Source organism: Lipotes vexillifer, unplaced genomic scaffold (assembly GCF_000442215.2).
Source record: "Lipotes vexillifer unplaced genomic scaffold, Lipotes_vexillifer_v1.1 scaffold191, whole genome shotgun sequence".
NCBI lineage: Eukaryota > Metazoa > Chordata > Mammalia > Artiodactyla > Lipotidae > Lipotes > Lipotes vexillifer.
The window spans coordinates 72,976-94,825 of record NW_006785831.1 but is presented as its reverse complement, the minus strand read 5'-3'; the positions used below and the strand labels follow the sequence as shown (position 1 = coordinate 94,825).

General features: G+C 40.0%; 1 protein-coding gene across 1 annotated transcript; it reads left to right on the top strand.

Moving 5' to 3' along the window:
• Nucleotides 1-191: 191 nt before the first annotated feature.
• SLC16A12 (solute carrier family 16 member 12) lies at nucleotides 192-21,483 on the top strand. The gene is given in 6 exon segments (XM_007458149.1): nucleotides 192-394; nucleotides 10,894-10,997; nucleotides 13,576-13,719; nucleotides 15,353-15,932; nucleotides 18,100-18,359; nucleotides 21,221-21,483. Coding segments are annotated over 6 exon segments (1,554 nt in total).
• Nucleotides 21,484-21,850: the final 367 nt, after the last annotated feature.

Sequence of the window (21,850 nt, the reverse complement as noted above, 5' to 3'; positions counted from 1 at the left end):
ACAACTAATGGTCTTTGCACTAGGCCAGTATTCACAGTTAACGAATAATCATATTTAGCAGGAAAGTAATAATCATTTTCACCAAGTGAAAGCTATCTTTGGATATGGCAATAAAATAGAACTATGTCCTGATTTTTGGTTTTAGATGGCCAGTAACCCATGTTCCAGGTAGCACTCTATGCCAGTCTTGAATGCCAACAGGAAATCACTGGACAGCAGACCCTTCCAAGATCATAACTGGGTTGTTGGAGTAACTTGGAAAAGAAGATAAAAGAACTGAAACCATGGCAAAAGTAAATAGAGCTCGGTCTACCTCCCCACCGGATGGAGGATGGGGCTGGATGATTGTGGCTGGCTGTTTCCTTGTTACCATCTGCACCCGGGCAGTAACCAGGTAGGTGGGACTTTCTTCTCGATTTATTATCAGATGACCTGGCTTGTCTTTTTTTCGAAGTCGGCTTCATTCTAGTTCTGAACCTGTCATTGTGAAAATATATGTGTAAATATATGTTTTGTGCGTGTGTGTGTGTTTCCTTTGACTGATCGGATATCTTTTTCTTTGCAAGGCATGTGATTTTCTGACACTTAAAAGTCCTGGATAGTGGTCTCTTATAATCTCTGACACATAAACCTGGAGTGTTAAGGACATTTTTCAGCTAAATATTATGGCTATGCCAGACATTTATTTTCATAAGCAGCTCATTCCACAAAGGACAAATATATAAGCTCAAAATAGTCCTTGAAAACATCTCAGCTCACCAGAATACTGAGCTGTTGGAAGCTTAAAGCCTAGAGTTTAAATTCTTTTGCTTCATTTTACACTTGGCTGTGGTAGTGGAGGCTGATTTCTAGGTTGAAGGAGAGAAAGAGCATAAATACAGGGATTCTCTCATCTCATTTGGTCATGTTTCCTCTTTTCCTTTTACCCAAGGGCATAGCCTTGACTATACTTAAGTTAAACGTGCGTACACTGAGATGCATTCATCTCATTTACATTTGGAATAAAGTCACACTTGAAATCTGCATGTGCTAGCTCTCTCCTCTAGAGGTGCCTTCATTCAAATTGAACTCTGTTGCTCTTCTCTGGCAACACTCCCTTGGCAGCCAAAGAAACGGATTTGCACTACATATCTTCACTTGAAAGCATCATCAATAAAAGCATCGGGCTTCCCTGGTGGCGCAGTGGTTGAGAGTCCACCAGCCGATGCAGGGGACACGGGTTCGTGCCCCGGTCCGGGAGGATCCCACATGCCGCGGAGCTGCTGGGCCCGTGAGCCATGGCCGCTGAGCCTGCGCGTCCGGAGCCTGTGCTCCGTCAATGGGAGAGGCCACAACAGTGAGAGGCCTGCGTACCACAAAAAATAAAAAAATTTAAAAAAATAAAAGCCTCAATGTTCCCCCCATAACAAATAGATAATGCAGGAAAGAAGCAGGATGTTTCTTTTTGCTACAATAAGGATTCGTTGATTATGTGTCAAAATAAACTGTAGATTTGTTTAAAATAATATGATGGTTGAGTCTGATTTTTCTCCCGTCTAGATTATGGATCTTGTGTTCTGGGAGTGAGGAGGTCATAGAGTTAAAAGGCATCTCTTTCATCTTGGTTCCTACATGTGGAAGCTTTCATCATTCCCATGAGAGGAAAGTTCTGGCAGTGAGCTTAGTGCTTCTATAAGAAGGGCAGCTGGGAACCAGAAAAGAGGATTGTGGCTGGCAGCAAAGGCCTGTTTTCAGAGGTTCCTGGGAGAGGCTGAGAGGAGGATACCTGAGCACAATAGGCTCAGAGGAGAAAAGGGTGACACACCAGGAAGCAGCCAAGAGAACTGAAGACAGAGACAAGGAAAGCAGCCTGCACGGTGATTTGTCAATTCAGAGGATCAGTGCCTATTGGGCAGTTAATTCTTTTTCCAGTTTTATTGAGAACTAATTGACATTCATCACTATATAATTTTAAGGCATATACAGCATGATTTTTTTTATTGAAGTATAGTTGATTTACAGTGTTGTGTTAGTTTCTGGTGTACAGCAAAGTGATTCAATTTTTATATGTGTGTGTGTGTGTGTGTGTATATATAACTGAATATATATGTTCTTTTCCATTATGGTTTATTACAGAATATTGAATTTAGTTCCATGTGCTATACATTAGGACCTTGTTGTCTATCTATTTTATATATAATAGTTTGTAAGCATGATGATTTGATTTACATATACTATAGGTTCAGCTAACATCCGTCTTCTCATATAACTACAATAAAAAGGAAAGAAAAGAAAAAAGAAAAAAACTTTTCTCTTCATGATGAGAACTCCTAGGATTTATTCTCTTAACAACTTTCCTATATATCATACAACAGTGTTAGCTGTAGTCATCATATTGTTCATGACATCCCTAGTACTTATTTATCTCATAACTGGAAGTTTGTATTTTTTGACCACCTTCCTCCAATTCCCTTCCCCTCCCCCCCACCGCCTTGGTAACCATAAGTCTGATCTCTTTTTATATGCGCTTGGTTGTTGCTTTAGATTCCACATATGTTTAAGATTATAAAGTATTTGCCTTTCTCTCTCTAACTTATTTCACTTAGCAGAATGCCTTCAAAGTCCGTTCATATTGTTGCAAATGGTAGGATTTCCTCGTTTTTTTTTTCTGGCTGAATAATATTCCATTGTATATACATACCACACCTTCTTTATCCATTCATCCATCCATGTCTTGGCTATTAAAAATCGTGCTGCTATGAGCATGGGGATGCAGATATCTTTTCTAGTTAGTGCTTTCATTTTCTTTGGATCTAGTCCCAACAGTGGAATTTCTGGATCACATGGTAGTTCTATTTGTATCCCTACTGTTTTCTATGGTGGCTGTACCAATTTACAATCCCATCAACAGTGCACAAGGGTTCCCTTTTCTCTGCATCCATACCAGCATTTGTTATCTCTTATCTTTTTGATGGTGATTATTTTAACATGTGTGAGGTAATAGCTCATTGTAGTTTTAACTTGCATTTCCCTAACAACTAGTGATGTTGAGCATCTTTTCATGTACCTGTTGGTCTTTAGTACATCTTCTTTGAAGAAATGTCTATTTAGGTCCTTTGCTCATTTTTTAAATTGGGTTATTTGGTTTTTTACTTTTGAGTTGTGTGCATTCTTGGTATGTTTTGGATATTAACCCTTTATCAGATACGTGGTTTGCAAATTTTTTTCCCATTCTTTTCACTTTGTTGATGGTTTCTTTTGCTGTGCAGAAGCTTTTTAGTTTGATGTAGTCCTGCTTGTTTATTTTTTATTTTGTCGCTTGTGTTTTAGGTGACGTATCCAAGAAATCATTACCAAGACCCATGTTGAGGAACTTTATTCCTATGTTTTCTTCTAGTAGTTTCATAGTTTCGGGTCTTATATTTAATCCTTAAATCCATTTCAAGGTAATTTTTGTGAGTGGTCTAAAATATGGGTCTAGTTTTATTCTTTTACATGTGAATATCCAATTATCTCAGCACTATTTACTGAAGAGACTGTCTTTTCTCCATTGAATATTCTTGGCTCCCTTTTCAAACATTAGTTGATGCTTAGGTTTATTTCTGGGTTCTCAGTTCTGTTCCACTGGTTTATTTGTCTGTTTTTATGCCAGTACCAAACTGTTTTGATGACTACAGCTTTATATTATAGTTAGAAGTCAGGAAGTGTGATACCTCTTTCTTAGGATTTCTTTGGCTATTTAGGGTCATTTGTGGTTCCATATAAATTTTAAGAGTGTTTTATCTACGTCTGTAAAAAATGCCATTGGATTCTTGATAGGAATTGCATTGAATATATAGATGGCTTTTGATAATGTTGACATTTTAATAATGTTAATTCTTCCAGTCCACAAACATGGGATATCTTTCCATTTATTTGTGTCTTCTTCAGTTTCTTTCACTGATGTCTTGTAGTTTTCAGCATGGAGATCTTTCATGCCCTTAGTTAAACTTACTGTATTTGATGCTGTTGTAAATGGGATCAATTTCTTTATTTCTTTTTCAGAAATTTTATTGTTAGTGTATATAAACACTACTGATTTTTGTATGTTCATTTTATATCCAGCAACTTACTGAGTTCATTGATTAGATTTAAGAGCCTTTTGGTTGTGTCTTTAGGATTTTCTATATATAAAATCATATCATCTGAAAATAGAGACAATTTTACTTCTTCCTTTCCAATTCTAATACCTTTTATTAATTTTTCTTGCCTGATTGCCAAGGCTAGGACTTCTAGGACTATGTTGAATAGGAGTGATGAGAGTGGCCACCCTTGTCTTGTTCCTCATTTTAGAAGAAAAGCTTTCAGCCTGACTTATGGCTTTATTGTGCTGAGATATGTTCCTTCCATGCCCAATTTGTTAAGAGTTTTTATCGTAAATGGATGTTGAATTTTGTCAGATGCTTTTTCTGTGTCTATTGAGATGATCATACAATTCATTTCATTCTATTAATATGATGTGTCACATTGATTGGTTTGTGTATGTTGAACCATCCTTGCATCCCAGGAATAAATTCCACTTGAACCTGGTGAATGATCCTCTTAATATGCTGCCAATTCAGTTTACTAGTATTTTATTGAGAATTTTTGCATCTATACTCATCAGGAATATTGGCCTGTAGTTTTCTTTTCTAGTAATGTCCTTTTCTGGTTTTGGTATTAGGATAATGCTAGTCTCATAAAATGAGTTTGGGAGTGTTCCCTTCTCTTTGATTTAAATAATATGCTTAAAAGTTAAACCATACATCTGGAAGGTAAAAATTCAAACAATACAGAAATATATAACATAAAGCCTTTTTCTCCTCACTTCCTGAATCCCTGTTTCACTGCCTAAAGTTAATCTCATAAATAGTTTCTTGAGATCTGTCCAGAAATTTTTTTAAAAACCTTATGTCCATATATAAAGTGTGTTCTTTTCATTTACACCAATGGGATCATATTATACACACTGTTTTGAACTTTTTTTTTTGCTTAAAAATATCTTTTGGAAATATTTCCATATCAGCACATATGGCTCTACCTCACTGAAAGGTAGGTGCTTAAAATTTCACCATATGGATGTTTCCATAATTTATTTAAAACATTTTTATTGATGGATGTTTATATTGCTTGCTGGTTTTTTGCTTTACAGACAATGCTACCATTTATAATCCAGGGCATTTAAAAATCATATTTCACTCTTACCTTGTAACTGATGATGCTTCCTTACACATAAAATTTATATAAGCTTAAAGCTGTGCAGGCTATTAAAGTAGTCATTCTTATTTATTTACTCCCTCTGTTCGTTAATGTGCATTGCTTACATATTTTTTCTTCAAGACATCTTGTTACCAAACACATTATCTATGTTAAGAATCATATTTCAGGACTTCCCTGGTGGCACAGTGGTTAAGAATCCGCCTGCCAGTGCAAGGGATACGGGTTCGAGCCCTGGTCCGGGATGATCCCACATGCCGCAGAGCCACTAAGCCCATGCGCCACAACTAGTGAGCCTTTGCTCTAGAGCCCATGAGCCACAACTACTGAGCCCACATGCCACTACTACTGAAGCCCATGCGCCTAGAGCCCGTGCTCCACAACAAGAGAAGCCACTGCAATGAGAAGCCCGCGCACCGCAACGAAGAGTAGCCCCTGCTCACCTCAACTAGAGAAAGCATACACGCAGCAACGAAGACCCAACACACCAAAAGTAAAAAAATAAATAACTTTATATATTAAAAAAAGAAGCATATGTATGTGGTTATTAAATTTTACCTCTGACAAGCCTACTCACATGTTTGGGCAAGAATCTCAGGTGTTACTTCTGAATTTTACATACCTACAGTTTGATATGACTAGTCAAATCAGTTGGAAAAAACCCATCAAACAGAAAACAAAACAACAGAACAAGGTAAAAAAGTCACAAGAAATAAACATAGTCCCACAAATATTAAACCCCCCAAAACAATTTAGTGGAGAGAAGAGATTATGATTTACAACACCAAAATATCTTATTATCATTTGGGGTGCTTTCCTCTTAGTTGTCCTATGTTCTTCCACATTTCCAACTTCCGCATCTCTCTTTTACTAATTCTTTCTCTCAGCTTACAAGTTCAGATTCTTCACACCTCTACTGTACCGTATCTAGCCACGTGCTCCTACGTAGCTGCCATCTGTTCTTCCTCTTCCTTTCTCATTCACATTCTTGAAGTTGCTACTCAACCATTTCACTTCTTTATCTTCCAGTCACTTCTCTAGCAACTCTCAGCCTGCCTTCCCTCCTAATTTCCTTCCTTTCGTACCTTGAACCTTGAACAATGTTTAATGAGCACCGCATACGTGGAAGCTATGGTACTAGATATTTGGGATTCAATGCAAGATAAGACAGACATGGTCTTTGCTGTCACAGAGCAAGAGTCTAGTGGAAAATACAAACAAATGCAAAGAACATCGCCACACAGTGTGGTAAGGGTCCAGCATGTAGTGGAAATACTTAAGAAAGGTATCAAGCCTAGACTCAGGTAGTCAAGGAAGCCTTCCTGGAGGAGTTGACTATTATCTTGAGACTAAAAGAATGAGGGAGGCTGGGAGATCATCCTAGAAAAAAAAAGTGCTCAGAGGTGTGAAAAAGCATGTGTGGTATGTCAAAATTTGTAGAAAGAAGCTCAGTCTCTCTGAAGTGAGGAATGCACAAGATGGGAAGAAAGGAGAGATGCTAAGAAGGACCAACTTATGCAGGGTCTCATAAGTCATGTTAAAAAGTTTGAAGCGGACTTCCCTGGTGGCGCAGTGCTTGAGAGTCTGCCTGCCGATGCAGGGGACACGGCTTCGTGCGCCGGTCCGGAAAGATCCCACATGCCGCGGAGCGGCTGGGCCCCTGAGCCATGGCCGCTGAGCCTGTGCGTCCGGAGCCTGTGCTCCGCAACGGGAGAGGTCACAACAGTGAGAGGCCGGCATACTGAAAAAAAAGCAAAGTTTGAAGCATCAGGATCTGATTTGTGTTCTAGTGAGGAGGACACTTGGACCATGGAGTGTAGACTATACTGAAGGTAGCCAAGTGTGAATTCAGGAAAATCAGTTAGGAGGGTTTTGGCTACAGTCCAGGAGAGAAGTGTTGTCATGAATGATAAATGATAAAGGCAATGGAGCTCCGTGGCAGCATTTGAAAGATACGTATAAGGTAGAATAGGCAGAATTTGTTAGTTGATTAGATCAGTGGTCCTAAACAGGCTGATTTTGCTCTCCGGGGGGACCTTTGGCAGTGTCTGGAGACATTCTGAGCAGAGGCCCGTGATGCTGCTAAACATCCTGCAACGCACAGGACAGCCCCCAGGACAAAGAATTATCAGGTCCGAAATGTCAATAGTGCTTCGATTGAGAAACCCTGGGCTAAGGATAACTTAACTATTTTGATACTGAGGCTATATCCAAGAAATCATTATTCACTTAAATCGAAGGCCTAGTGGTTAGGAGAAAATAATAGACTTTTTGTACTAGTCTAGCAATCTTTAGGATGTTAAGAAACATCGTAGAGTTTCCTGTTATTATTGTACCGAATTAAAACTAGTATAAGGCTGTTGCCGTTAGCTCATGCTTTAGAAAAAGTTCTGCAATATTTTAATTAAATTTAAATTTATATACTCAGCCGGGTAGTTTATGTTATCATTCTCTGCATTTTCGTTGTTGACTATGTTTCAGTACTCCAAACTCTGATATAATTATTAACCTAGCATCGGATCTACTATTGCACGTTGTCTGGTTTCTTAAATCAGTGGAAGGGGAAGGACAACTTTTGATATCCCTTTGATAGATATCATCCCATACAGTGCTCAGTGTGGAGGACAAGAACGGGACTCTGGTGAATACGGAGGTGTGCCATCCGGAGGGCCTCAGCTGCAGGGTGAACATCGGCAGGCAGCTTGCAGCTGTCAGTGTCCGCAGGGTCCCCCTCACCTGCGCAGAGCTGCCTCTCCCGAGAGCTCGCCCCTCCAGCGGTGCCCATATCCGGTGATTGACGAAGGGAGGTGCGTAAAGGCCTGCCCATTTCCCTGAGGATTGGCTGAGGCCTGTCAGGCCTACATCTGTTTGCCCAGCTCACTCTGCCTAATCCTGCCCACAAGTGTTGATCCCTCTCTGTACTCTGTACATCAAACTCCATCCCAGTACTTTCTGGGACTTAGAATTTAGCACCCTATACCAGGGGTCTCCAACCCCCGGGCTGCGGACAGATACGAGCCCGCGGCCTGTTAGGAACAGGGCCGCACAGCACGAGGTGAGCAGGGTGAGAGAGAGTGAAGCTTCATCTGCAGCTCCCCATCGCCCGCATTGCCTCCTGAGCCATCCCCCACCTCACCCCACCCCGCCCCCTTTCGTGGAAAAATTGTCTTCACGAAACCGGTCCCTGGTCCCTGGCCGAGAAGGTTGGGGATCGCTGCCCTATACCGTCCCTTTTCTCTTTCCTATCACCAGGACTGGCAACATAATTACAGGGCCTGGTGCAAGATGAAAATGCAGGACCCCTTGTTCAAAAGGCAGGAAAAAAAGGGCTGGTAAACGTACTAAAATGGGAAGTTTTTCCTTTTTTCAGCGGTCTCGGTTTTTCACAGTGTTTTAAATTTACTATTTAGTGTTGTTCTGAGTAAAGAAAATGGAAATGTTAAATTAGTAGCACAAATCTGCCGTTCATCTATATATTACCGGTAGCCCTACCTTTTACTTTCCTTCTGTGTCATCATTTTCAGCATAAGCGATCAGCTAATCCAGAGAAGCAACATGAGTAAGAAAGGATCTGATAGGAATCCTCGGCCCTTTGTCTTTCTTAAAACACCATTGCCTTCTTCTGCATTTGAAGCAAGTTTTGGTTTGAAAGGAAAGCATGGTCTCTCTCTCTCACTCCCCTGTGCACATGCTCACTCAGTTGCAGGTGTAACACACTTACCTGGTACTCAGTCTGAGTCCTAATGGACTCCCACACAAGAGTCTACTGGAATTCTGTTTCCTGGGGCATCTCTAAGACTATGTGCAAATGGAAAAGCACAGAATTGCAGACTGAAGAATCCGTAGCTCTCTGCTCACATGCATGCTTCATTGTCCCATTGGACTTCACTTAAAAAATGCAAATTCAAAGATAAAATTATTAGGAATTTTAAGACAGTGACAGCTGAGTTAAACCAAGTTTAATGCTTCTGAGTGCCAGATTCTGTCCGACTGTATAGGTTGTATGCCCATGAAGCTGGACCATCATAACACAGCAGTCCTGATTCTCTTCCCCCTTCTTTAACTTTTCCATCACTCACTTTTACATCCAGCAGCAACTGGAGAGGAAAGAGAGAGTAAAATAACAGGTTATTAGGGGCTGCTGAAGCATAATGAGTTGGAATGTGATCCTATCCAAGGAGACAGATATCCTCCTATCTCATCTCCAAGCGGCAAGGCCTGATTTCTTTCCCTGCTATCACGGAGCTCTAAAAGCTTCCTGTCCTGAATTATCTGTGTGCGGTTCATTCCAAACTATTGCTTCTGGATCACTCATGTCTTGTTTTTCCTAAGTAATTAGCTATTTTTCAGCATAAAAATTTCTCTGTCTCTGTCTCTGTCTCTGTCTCTGTTTCTGTCTCTGTCTCTGTATATACACCCCCATACATATGTATATACACACACACAGATAAATTTCTGATTGTATAAGAAATCAGGTTCACTGTAAAATAATTCAAAATACAGAATAAAGACAAAAAAATCATTTATAACTTCACCATGCACATATAATGACCAGATACATTTTGGTTTATATGCTTTCAGGCTTTTTCTAGTTACATGAAGAGTACATTTTTATAAAAATAAGCCCTTACTATATGAGCTATTTTGTAACTTACGTTTTTACTTAACATTATATTGTGAATTTATTTCCAAATCAATAAATACAAAGCAAATCATTTTTAATACCTAATAATATTTCATTTTATTGATGTGCTATAAGTTACTTAACCAGTCCCTTACTGACGGACATATATGCTGTTTACAATATTTGGCTATTATAAATAGTTCTCCAGAGTATATCCTTTTATGTGTATCTATTATTATTATCATCACCATCTGTTTATTAACTTTGCTTAAAACCTAGAAGTGAAATTGCTGGGTGATGTATAATACTTTATTGTCAAATCTTAACTTGTATAACAACCTCTTAGAAGTTTCAGATGTTAGTGAAACAGTATGATGAGTAACAATCCATGTGTCTGACCTGTCATCTTTTCCATAAGACCTTCCCTACAGCAGTGATCTTCACAACCACTTGGTTTCAGCAGCCTCTCTAGTGGGTGAACACTTGTTTCTTTTTTTCTTTAATTAATTAATTAATTAATTTTTGGCTGCGTTGGGTCTTCGTTGCTGTGCACAGGCTTTCTCTAGTTGCGGCGAGCAGGGGCTACTCTTGGTTGCAGTGTGTGGGCTTCTCACTGCGGTGGCTTCTCTTGTTGCAGAGCACGGGCTCTAGGCGCGTGGGATTCAGTAGTTGTGGCACACGGGCTCAGTAGTTGTGGCTCAAGGGCTCTAGAGCACAGGCTCAGTAGTTGTGGCTCACGCGCTTAGTTGCTCCTTGGCGTGTGGGATCTTCCTGGACCAGGGATTGAACCCGTGTCCCGTGCATTGGCAGGTGGATTCTTAACCATTGTGCCACCAGGGAAGTCCTAAACACTTGTTCTTATCCCTTAGAACATCCCAATGGTTAGCTTCTGATTTCCCACTTATTACAAGCCAGCAACGTACCATTGAAAATCAATTAAAACCCCTGGAGACTGGAACAGATGATTGAACCAAAACTTGAAACTCTCAATCGAATACATGTTCATTTTTTTTTTTTTTTTTTTGGTATAAAATGTTTACACTTTTTTTTTTCAGATGTATTTCAATTTTTTTTGTGGACTTCCAGACATACTTCTCTCAGGATTATGCACAGACAGCCTGGATCCATTCCATTGTAGACTGTGTGACCATGCTCTGTGGTGAGTATCTCCAGGGCTAGATAATTACTGGCTACCCTTGAACTATACATGACAGTGACCTTCCACTGCCTTTGATGACCAGTTTTTCTGAGTAGAAGGGCTATGATTAAAAATTGGCTAAAACCATATAAAAAGAAAAGTATGATCCTGCATTTAGCCAAACCCACCCAGATGTGCTTTTGCAGTTAACATTCTTGGCTGATGTCAGATGGACCAGGTAGTGAATACAGTCAATTGGACACATACCTATAGAGATAGGGAACTGGGCAATCACAGTACCTGTCCTGATTTTGGACGCAGTTAACCGTACAGTATATGCTTGCTTTCTTCTGAATGCTGTGGTCCCCTCATTCTCCAGTCACATAAACAGCCATTGGAAAGCACCACGAGCCATTTCAATGTGATCTCCTTAAATGAGTGCCAACAATATGTGCAACACGTCGCAAGTCTTGTTTTCATTCTTGTCCCTTCCCAGAGGGTTCAAAATTTGGCTCATTTTTCATGCATCAATCTTCATTCTTAGAGAAGAATTGTAGAAGGATAGAATGGTGCAATCATGAGATAAGCACATTCACTACGGCTGTAGTTTTCATCAGGAGCCACACAGGTGCTACGTACGGTGTACAGAGTGTTCTCAAGATTCATGGAATCTCTCATCGATCTAAGGAAAAACTAACCTTGAGATTTTTCTTTTTAAAAATTTCCAACCAAAGTCATTAAATGAGTGCCATAGAAATTTTCTGCAATTGGGTCAAATCAAAATGATCTATTTGCAGACTAGACCCATTTAATCCTTTCATTTAGATGACTCCTGAGTATTTTAGAAAACTGTTATCTCTGCAGGCCATGTCTTAATGGCAAAAGAGAAATACTATATTATTTGGTATCATAAATAATGTCATCTATTCCATTCTAGGTACTGATTCATATTTATTTTTAGAAAAATGTACATAATCAGGAATTGGTTGATTTGTGCTGAAATGTATGTCCTTGGTTGGGAGGAATTTGAGTGCAATTCTAGGTTTCATGAGACGGCTAAGTTGACGCTACTGATAACGCAGGAAGGTCATAAGGGATCAAAAAAATCATATTTTCAGGTTTTATTTCTGGACTGTCTTTTTTATTTTAACCAGTAAGATGATCACTTGGTTTTCAGGGTCAGATGATTAGGCACAGCCTTTGTGTGAGCATGCCAAGACAGCCATATTTATCTTTCATGGAGGATACAGGTGATTCATTTCTCTGTTATCTTTTGGAGAATATTTATAATCCCTCAAAGAGGAATAAATGACCTTCAGTGACCACAGTGGTCACAATGACCATGTGAGGCATTGAGCTAAGAGCGGGGTCATGTTAGATGCAGAATATTTAAATTCTGCAGAATCACATCTGGGACACCCATTGGGGTCATATCTGTTCTATGATGAACAGAGAAGTGAACATTTTTCATTGAGTTTAGTATACATTTTGTCATTTTCCAATAGCCATAGCAGCATCAGTCTGAAGAATTAGATATATTTTCAGGAGATTTGCTCATTCCTATTCTCCAGAGGTTATATATGCAGCCAGCCACTATTCTTACTAGATGGGATATTAAGCTGATGACTGATTCTATCATGTACATTTGTGTCACACCCAATTTTAACCTGATCGATATAAAAATTATACTCCACAGATACCTAGAGAATTGGCTCTTCTGATCTTGTTACTAGGAGTACTGGTGTCAGCATGAATTATTCTTCAGAAAGAAATTCACATACATTCCTCACCCATCATCTCTGCCATCAGTCTGAGAGACCCAAGGAGCCAGAATAACAGGGTGAAATAACCCTGCACTTGGTGTCAGGTTCCCTGAACTGTATAGTTCTTGGTGATCTTGGATATGTCATATTCCCCTGAGCTTCAATTTCTTTTTGGCCTCTTCCAGCTTTAACTATTAGTCTATAAACCTGGAAGTTGGCACAATTCTGACACACTGTTAAACCACAAATAGAGTGAGGCCAACCAAAATGTCATCTCATTTCCTAGATTTTCTGGGCTTTGATTTCTCATCCACAGGGTTTCCAAAAGCCCGGAAACAGTGCCAGATTGTGAAATTTGTCTATGATCTCTCTGCCTGGCCTTTTCCTGCATAACACTGCTGGCCATGCCGTGTTGCCCACTTTCCTTCTCTACCATTTACCTGTCATAATTATTGTTAATTGTGTATGATCAATACTATATGAAACATACAAGGCACATTGCTGTGCAAGTGACATGTAGTTTAAAGGAGCTGATTCACTGTTTAAAAAACACCACATAATCCTGGCATTATGGCTGTCATAGAATGGAGATGTGGAATGAGCCGTCAAATGCCAGTCAGGAGATGTGATCCTAATTCCAGCTTTGCTACTTATCCTCTGTGGGACCATGGACAAGTCACTTCCTCTCTCCTTGGTTTCCAAATCTGTAGAATGAGTGGGGTGGGCTCGAGGCTTTGAAGATGGATCATTCTCTGCTCTGCCAATGCAGCACCCACAGCCTTTCCACAGTGCCCTCAAGGCCTTTGTGTTGAACCTATTTATTATTGTTTTTGAAGCTCCACTTGGGAGTGTTGTCAGTAACCATTTTTCCTGTCAAGTGGGAATCATGCTGGGTGGCTTGCTTGCATCTACTGGTCTCATCCTGGGCTCATTTGCCACCAGTCTGAAGCATCTCTACCTCACTCTGGGAGTTCTTACAGGTAAGGGCACTTTGTACCACCCTTCTCACCCCACCCTATCCAGGGGTTGTCAAGCCCACCAACAAATCAGTAATTCATAAAATATTCATTTTGTAAGATGCAAAATTTATCTTAATGTCTGCCTACCTAGCAGTTAACCAGAAGGGCTAGAAATGCAATGGGCTGTCATACTGTAGTGAAAATGTATCACCACTTTAATTCAGCCACTTGACAACAGTGACTGCTGGCCTTCCCTTGGGCAGCCATGCATGGCTGAGATTCTCCACTCAGAAGCAATGTGACATTAGCCAGAGCAACATAAATTTCCGGCAATGATCATTCTCCCAACATCTTTGCCAAGACATTGAAATACTGTCTGTGGTTGACCTGAGTTGCCCCTACTTTATAGTGAGTACCATTGTCCAATAGATGGGGTTTTACCATTTTAAAAAGAAAGCCCCTTGTGAATATTCTTACATTGCACATTTTCTTTCGATGTTATGGAAGTATCTTTAGAAAATGAAGCCCATAGAAAGAGAAGCAACTGATGTGCATTCCATAAGTCACACTTACAGGGACTGCATAGGATCAAGGTGGGCTTGGTTGGTGGGACTAGAGTAGCAGTTTTCTGCCCCATCACTCAGAGGGGAGGGTAACACTAACTCTTGTCTGGGCCACAGGGGTAGCGTGATCAGGCCAATAAAGGATATAATCTCATAGTAAGGTTATAAATCTAGGTCTGTCAGCTAAAAAAGGTATCTGTCCCCTGTCATCCGAAGGGCCTGACTGCTAGGGTGTCCTATCATCCCAGTTTACCAGGAACTATCCTGGTCTTGGTGCTGAAAGCCTCACATCTTGGGAAACCCCTCAGTCCAGGCAAATTGGGATCATTGCTCACTCTGCTCTGCAGATTGGAACAGGAGCTGAAGGTAGTTCTCCTTTTCCTTCCTTGACATTTAAATTCCAGGTTTAAAGCCCTTCAAATTTTCTTGACTTAAAAGGAATAGAAGTGGAAAATCTTGAAGAGGCTTTCTGCTGACTTTAAGGGATATTTTCAGGTGGCTATGTGTACATGCTATGTTCATGTATCAAATTGGCACAATGTTTCCTAATATGTGAGATTACTCTGGAGCTTTCACAGGGTCACAAATGCTATTTAAACGCAAATTCCAGTGTGGTCCAGATTATCAGAGTTGTGTCTTCAGGGGCAGTGAAGAGTTGAAGTAATTCTCTGGATAATTTAAAAATACTTAAATTATCCAGAGATAATTTAATTTATTAAAATTAATTTTAATTTATTAAAAAAGAAGTGGTGGGGAGAATAAATTTCTTAGGTCAGTGTTATCCTGATTTTCTAATTAATTCAAATTGAGCTTGTATAATAGTTTTTAAGTTCTTCATTTTATTTTGCTTAAGTCATATTCCCTTAAGGCTTTTCTTCCCAAGAAGAAAGTCATATATATGCTATACTTTGCAAATTGTGGATGACTGGTGAGGGGAGACTCATTTTCAGCTTGGTGTAGAAAGCAGTTTTAGAAGGGTTTATTTGAAGGTCAGATTCTCTTTATTCCAAATAGTATGATTCTGAGAAATGTTCTTTCAGTGGCTGTTCATGCCGTGCCACCAGCACTCATAGAGTTCTCTTTATCCCCAGGTCTTGGATTTGCACTTTGTTACTCTCCAGCTATTGCCATGGTTGGAAAGTATTTCAGCAGACGGAAAGCCCTTGCTTATGGGATCTCCATGTCGGGAAGTGGCATTGGCATCTTCATCCTGGCTCCTGTGGTTCAGCTCCTTATCGAACAATTTTCCTGGAGGGGAGCATTACTCATCCTTGGGGGTTTCGTTTTGAATCTCTGTGTTTGCGGCGCCTTGATGCGGCCAATTACTCTTAAAGATGACCAAACAACTTCAGAGCAGAACCATGTCTGTAGAACTGAGACACAAGGCTTTCAGCGGGCGTCTCCCTCTTCGACTTGGACTAAAGAATGGGTGCAGACCTGCCTCTGTGGCTCTTTGCAGCAGGCATACAATTTTTTACTGATGTCAGACTTTGTTGTATTGGCCGTCTCTGTTCTATTTATGGCTTATGGCTGCAGCCCTCTCTTTGTGTACTTGGTGCCTTATGCTTTGAGTATTGGAGTGAGTCATCAGCAAGCTGCTTTTCTTATGTCCATACTTGGGGTGATTGACATTATTGGCAATATCACGTTCGGATGGCTAACCGACAGAAGGTAAAAATCCATGAAACCGCCATTGGTCCCCCACTAGGGACTTTAAACTTTGAGTTTCCCCTCATCACCTTACCCTCTAGAATACCTAGGTCTGAATAATGTTAACAGGTTTTTGATATCTGAAGGCAATTCCCTTGTTGGTTCTTCTAGTCAGAGGTCAGCAAACTTTTCTGTAAAGGGACAGACATTTAACAGACAAAGTCACATTGGCTTTGTGGGTCATATGATTCCAACTATCCAACTCTGCTGTTGTAACACAAAAGCAGCCATAGACAATATGTGACCAAGAGAGAGTGGCCATGTTCCAATAAGACTTTATTTAATTTTAAATTAAAATTTTAATTTCTCATACAATTTTTCCCTCACAAAATTTTATGGTTGTTTTGATTTTTTCCAATCATTCAAAATTGGAAAAACCATTCTCACCAAAAAACAAGTAGTGGGCTGGATTTGGCCATAGTTTGCTGACACCTATTCTAGATTGTTTAGGATGTTGGGTATGTATAAATGGCAGAAGCGAAGTTCTGGTGACAGATTTAATTCCATTCTAAGTCAAGTCAGTCCTCTGGTGAGACAACTTCTGTCTGGGCATTGTGGTTTTAGTTTCTTTTGAACCACCCCAGAGAGTGGCTGGCAATAGAGAGAGGAACAGACTCCAGTCCAGGCAGGAGGATCAGGTCAATAATAACACATTATCTGTAGCCACATATTGATTGATTGATTTTTTTATTTTTTTTTATTTTTTATTTTTTTGCGGTACATGGGCCTCTCACTGTTGTGGCCTCTCCCGTTGCGGAGCACAGTCTCCAGACACACAGGCTCAGCGGCCATGGCTCAGGGGCCCAAATGCTCCGCGGCATGTGGGATCTTCCCGGACTGGGGCACGAACCCGCGTCCCCTGCATCAGCAGGCAGACTCCCAACCACTGCGCCACCAGGGAAGCCCTGTAGCCACGTATTTATATTTGACAGTGCAAAGAGCAAATAGTTTCATTATGATTTTAGGCTTAGAAACCAAAGTTGTAAGAAATCTACTGAGTAGTTTCTTCAGCTAATGCTAATCTGTTTGGATTGAAGAAAGCAAACTACTCATATTCTCCTAAATGATGGACTCTTCACACTTGAGCTATGACCTGGAAGAGCTATCATCCTATGGCTTCTCACACGTTATGTCTTTGAGAACTAATCAGGATCCAACTGCCATTATCCAGTATCGTGAATATAATATTTAGGATTAAATCCACATTTTTAATGGTTAAGGAGTTGGTGGGAGAGTGAAGGGTAACCATCTTTACAATCAAATAACTCAACGAGAAGCATCCTGGTATAAGTCTGAGAGAGGGCTCTCTAGTCTGAGATACACAAGACCTAAGTTCTTGTGCTGGCTCTGCCCCATATTATCCCTGTGACCTAGAGAAAATCACCTAACCCTCAGATCCTCAAGGGTCTTCATCTGTAAAATGGGCCAGCCTCACATTTGTGAGGCTTAAATGAGATTGTGGGCAGAAAAACATTTGTAAAGCATAAATTGCTGGTGCTGATATTATACAGAGTCTTTAAAATAATTGGTATCATAGATGGGTTTGGATCTACAAAGGGAAGTGTTCATGGAAGTACCACTGGGGAGGTCTTGAAATAAGACTTAGTCCTAATACAAGACCTTCATAATCTCTGGCAAATCACCTTTGTTTCTTCATATTATGGCTTCCTCTTTGTATAACCACTTGGGTTATTGAGCATATATGATGTGCTGGAGACTAACGGATGACACATCTGAAAGCATCTAGAAAATATTAGTCTCCTGACACTCTCTGTGTTATTTCACAACTATCCTTGAATAACACTATGAGATAGACAGCCTCCCCATTTTATAGCTAAAGGAATTGAGGTTAGAGTTAGGCAGTTAGTAAGTGGTAGAATTGGATTCAAACTTCTATCTTTCTAATTTTAGAGCACAGGTTATTTTCTACCATACCATGCTTCCTGGGAAGATACATTCTTGCATTTGCATATACAAAAAGAAAGACAGGAAGACAACGTAGAAAACACACAATGCGGAGGCCATCTCTATAAATAATGGTAGTGTTTACTGCTACCTGGGCATGGTTCTAGAGCTCTTTGATAGAACCTGTGCATACTGCACTCATTCTTGGTCTTCACTTCCACAGGTGTCTGAAGAATTACCAGTACATTTGCTACCTCTTTGCCATCGGAATGGATGGGCTCTGCTACCTCTGCCTCCCAATGCTTCAAAGTCTCCCCTTGCTCGTGCCTTTCGCTTGTACTTTTGGCTACTTTGATGGTGCCTATGTGACTCTGATCCCAGTAGTGACTGCAGAAATCGTGGGGACCACCTCTTTGTCATCAGCACTTGGCGTGGTGTACTTCCTCCATGCAGTGCCTTATTTGGTGAGCCCACCCATCGCAGGTAAGTTTGCAGAGAGAACCCCAATCACCTCTTCTCTGTCATATTGATGTAAAAACAGTGAACTCACACACACCCGTGAGGATTGGAAGTAAGTTGGGAAGAGTGAAAGAGAAAGGGATGCCAGAGCATCTTGATTCCATTCCACACTAATGATAGAAGCAACGGAATGAAGCAGCTGTTCAGACTTATAAATAAGTTGGGCACATTCAGAGGGAAGGCTGGCAGGAGAACAGGATTCCAGTGTGGGGGGGGGCGGTAGGCGGTGAGGCTGAAATGATAAAGTGCGGGTGTCATAGTGGAATGTCTTGAGTGCCAGCCGAAGGAGTGGGGCCCTATACGCTTCAGAGAATATGGCTAGTATTACAGCTTTTGTGCAAAGGAGTAGTATAGTAAAGAGTATATTTTAGAAAACGTGATCTAGCAATTGATCTGGTAACTTAGGGGAGAAACAGGATTTCATCCTAATAGTTCAAGAGCCATCTGATAAAGGCCTGAACTAGGGCTGCTGCGGCAGAAATGAGAATGAGCTCTGGGGTGAGGGGGAAATTTTGGGGAAAAAAATCAGCTGGATTTAGCATGTGGGGATGAAGGAGGGAAAGAAGTCCAAGATAACTTAGGAGATAATGGCATGGTTGAAAGAAATAAGGAAGCTGGAGAGAGTAGCTTTGCCAGAAAAATACTAAAAATTTAATGTTTAGACATATTCAGATATCTGAAATACCCAATAAAATGCTCAATAGCACTGTTTAAGGATGAAATCTGAGAATTTGAGGGAGGCCAGATTTGGATATACAGATTTGGGATTCAAGATAAAGTATCTAGAATGTTTTGTAAACTGTAAAATGATATAAAAATTAAAAACATAATTAAATAAGTAATTCAACAAATATTCATTGTATGCATTAAATAATTCAACAAATATTTATTGGCGTGCATTAAACAAGTAATTCAACAAATCTTTATTGCCTGTGTACACCAGCACTGTGTTTGGGGCTGTAGGTATAGCAGCAAACAGGTCAGAACCCACGTCTTCTTGCTGGGGTGTGTGGTCTAGACCAGTGTCTCACAGAATGAGGTCTTGGGACCACCTGCATCAGAATCCCCTGGGGCCCTTGTCAGAATGTAGACTCCTTGACCCTCCCTCTGTGATCTGGACCTTTGGGGGTGAGTTCCAGGAATCTACACTCTCAGCCAGTTTTCTTGTGATGCTCCTGTACACTAAAGATTGAGAATAATTGGTTCAGATTATTACCTGCCTCAATTAAAAACGAGAGTGACGAAGTTCCCTGAAGATAAGGCAGAAGAGAAATGAGTCAAACATTTGCTTAGAAGGAAGGGAGGGAATTTTTTGAAGAAGGCAGGATTTCTGCTTTAGCTGCTATTATGAATACACAGTTCGGGTTATTTCTAAACTCCAGCAGTTGCTAACGCGTCAAACCAAGGGAAACTGACTGCTTGATAGCTGCTGATGAAAATTCCTCGTCAGTTTAAACTCCATGATAAAGGACTACATGTTTGGTGCTTCATTTTTGGAAAATGCCCCCAAAATGTTCCCACATCCTCCCTCCACAGCCACTTTTTTGTATTTACCAACCTTTAGGGACAGTGTAACTCTGTTAAAAAGTCATAGGACATAAATTGGGATTCCTGGATCCTTTTTTCAAACCATGGCCTTCATTTGGCAAATCAGACATTATACTCATTGCCAGGTACTAGAGGATTAGTATGTGAGTTCCTATTTAATACTTCTCTTATTTAATTACTTTTAAGATAACTCTCTCCTCAATCTCTTCCGTTTTCTGCTACAAAAATGTACAAGCAAATCACATGATAACTAAAATATTTGAGAGTAGTTTGGATTGCAGGAAACTTTGGGCTTCTAACAATTTCTGCATGCCTTTTTTTGACTAATGGTTTTGAAGTAGGTGAGAGGAGAAATCATACACTTCTCTGGTGGATTTTCTTGGCATATAAGTAAAGTTTGGAGGAATTTTTAAATCCTTTTTAGAATTTGAAAAAGAATAGATACATGTATATGTATGACTGAATCACTTTGCTGTACACCTGAAATTAACACAACATTGTTAATCAACCATACTCCAATATAAAATAAAAATTTTAAAAACCTTTTTAATCACAAAATAATTTCCTGCCAAGGTCTAATTTTACCCCACTGAGTCTCTGATTATTGTGACCTATATTTTGCATATCATATACTCTGGTTCTCCCCCAAATTTAGAGCCGGAATAGATGTTGTGGTTAATTTGTTGCAATAAGAGATAAAGAAAAAAAGCTGTGATTACAGAATTCTGCTTTCTGAAGTTTGCATTTTAAACTGTAAGGTGGTCCAACGTTCTGATTTTCAAACTGGATGGGGTACGATGACTGGATCCAACAGAAAATTTGGATTCTGCTTTACCTAGAAGCATGTTCCATTACTCAGGATAGTCAGTATATGGCTGCTGGGAATACTACTACTAGCATTTTGTACAATTACATTCTCTTAACACCCTAGATAAAGAAAGAAACGCATCATCAGTAATTTGAATGATGCTATTTTTATCTTTTCTACCATATTTCATGGGATTAATAATAATAACTAATATTTACTGTGTGAATACTAAGAGTGTGACACTTCCAAGCACTTTAGATAATAACAACAATCCATTTTAGAAGTTTCCCTAGAAAACAATGCATTTTTCAGTTGCTGCACAATACTTTTAGGACATCTGCTTTTTGTGTCAAAATTATAGCAGCGGTGCTAGCAATCTATTGTTATTATCCTCACAAATTATTAGATTTGAGAATGGGTAAATAATTGAATTTTCAACTCTGTATCATTTTGCTGTTGCTTGTTACAGGATGGCTTGTAGACATGACTGGCAGCTACACTGCAGCATTTCTTCTCTGTGGATTTTCAATGATATTTAGTTCTGTGTTGCTTGGCTTTGCTAGACTTGTAAAGAAGATGAGAAAAACCCAGCTGCAGTTCCTTGCCAAAGAATCAGATCCCAAGCTGCAGCTATGGACCAATGGATCGGTGGCTTATTCTGTAGCAAGAGAATTAGATCAGAAAGATGGGGAGTCTGTGGCTATAGCAATGCTTGGTTCCAACCCCACATGATCAATGGCCTTGAGCCTGAATCTTCAGGGCTGAAAGAGGTGGGACCACTGTATTGTACATGTTTCTGAAGGATTTTATTTTGGCAGAATTGCCTTCTAAGGAAATTTATCGTTTTATTAATATGTTTGTAATGGAAAAATAGCAAATAACAAAGCAAGCTGGACTGGCTCAGAGTTTCCCCATTTGGGATTTGTACTCACAATTGAACTCGCATCTTTTGGGCAATGAGCATCACACTATGGAGAATGTTAGGACATAGCTGATATAATTCGCTGTAAATAGAGGTAATTTCAAGGCACGACCAAAGCAGATGACACTGGGCGCAGCTTTGTTTCAGATTCTCTGCCCCTCCATCTTCCCTCCTCAG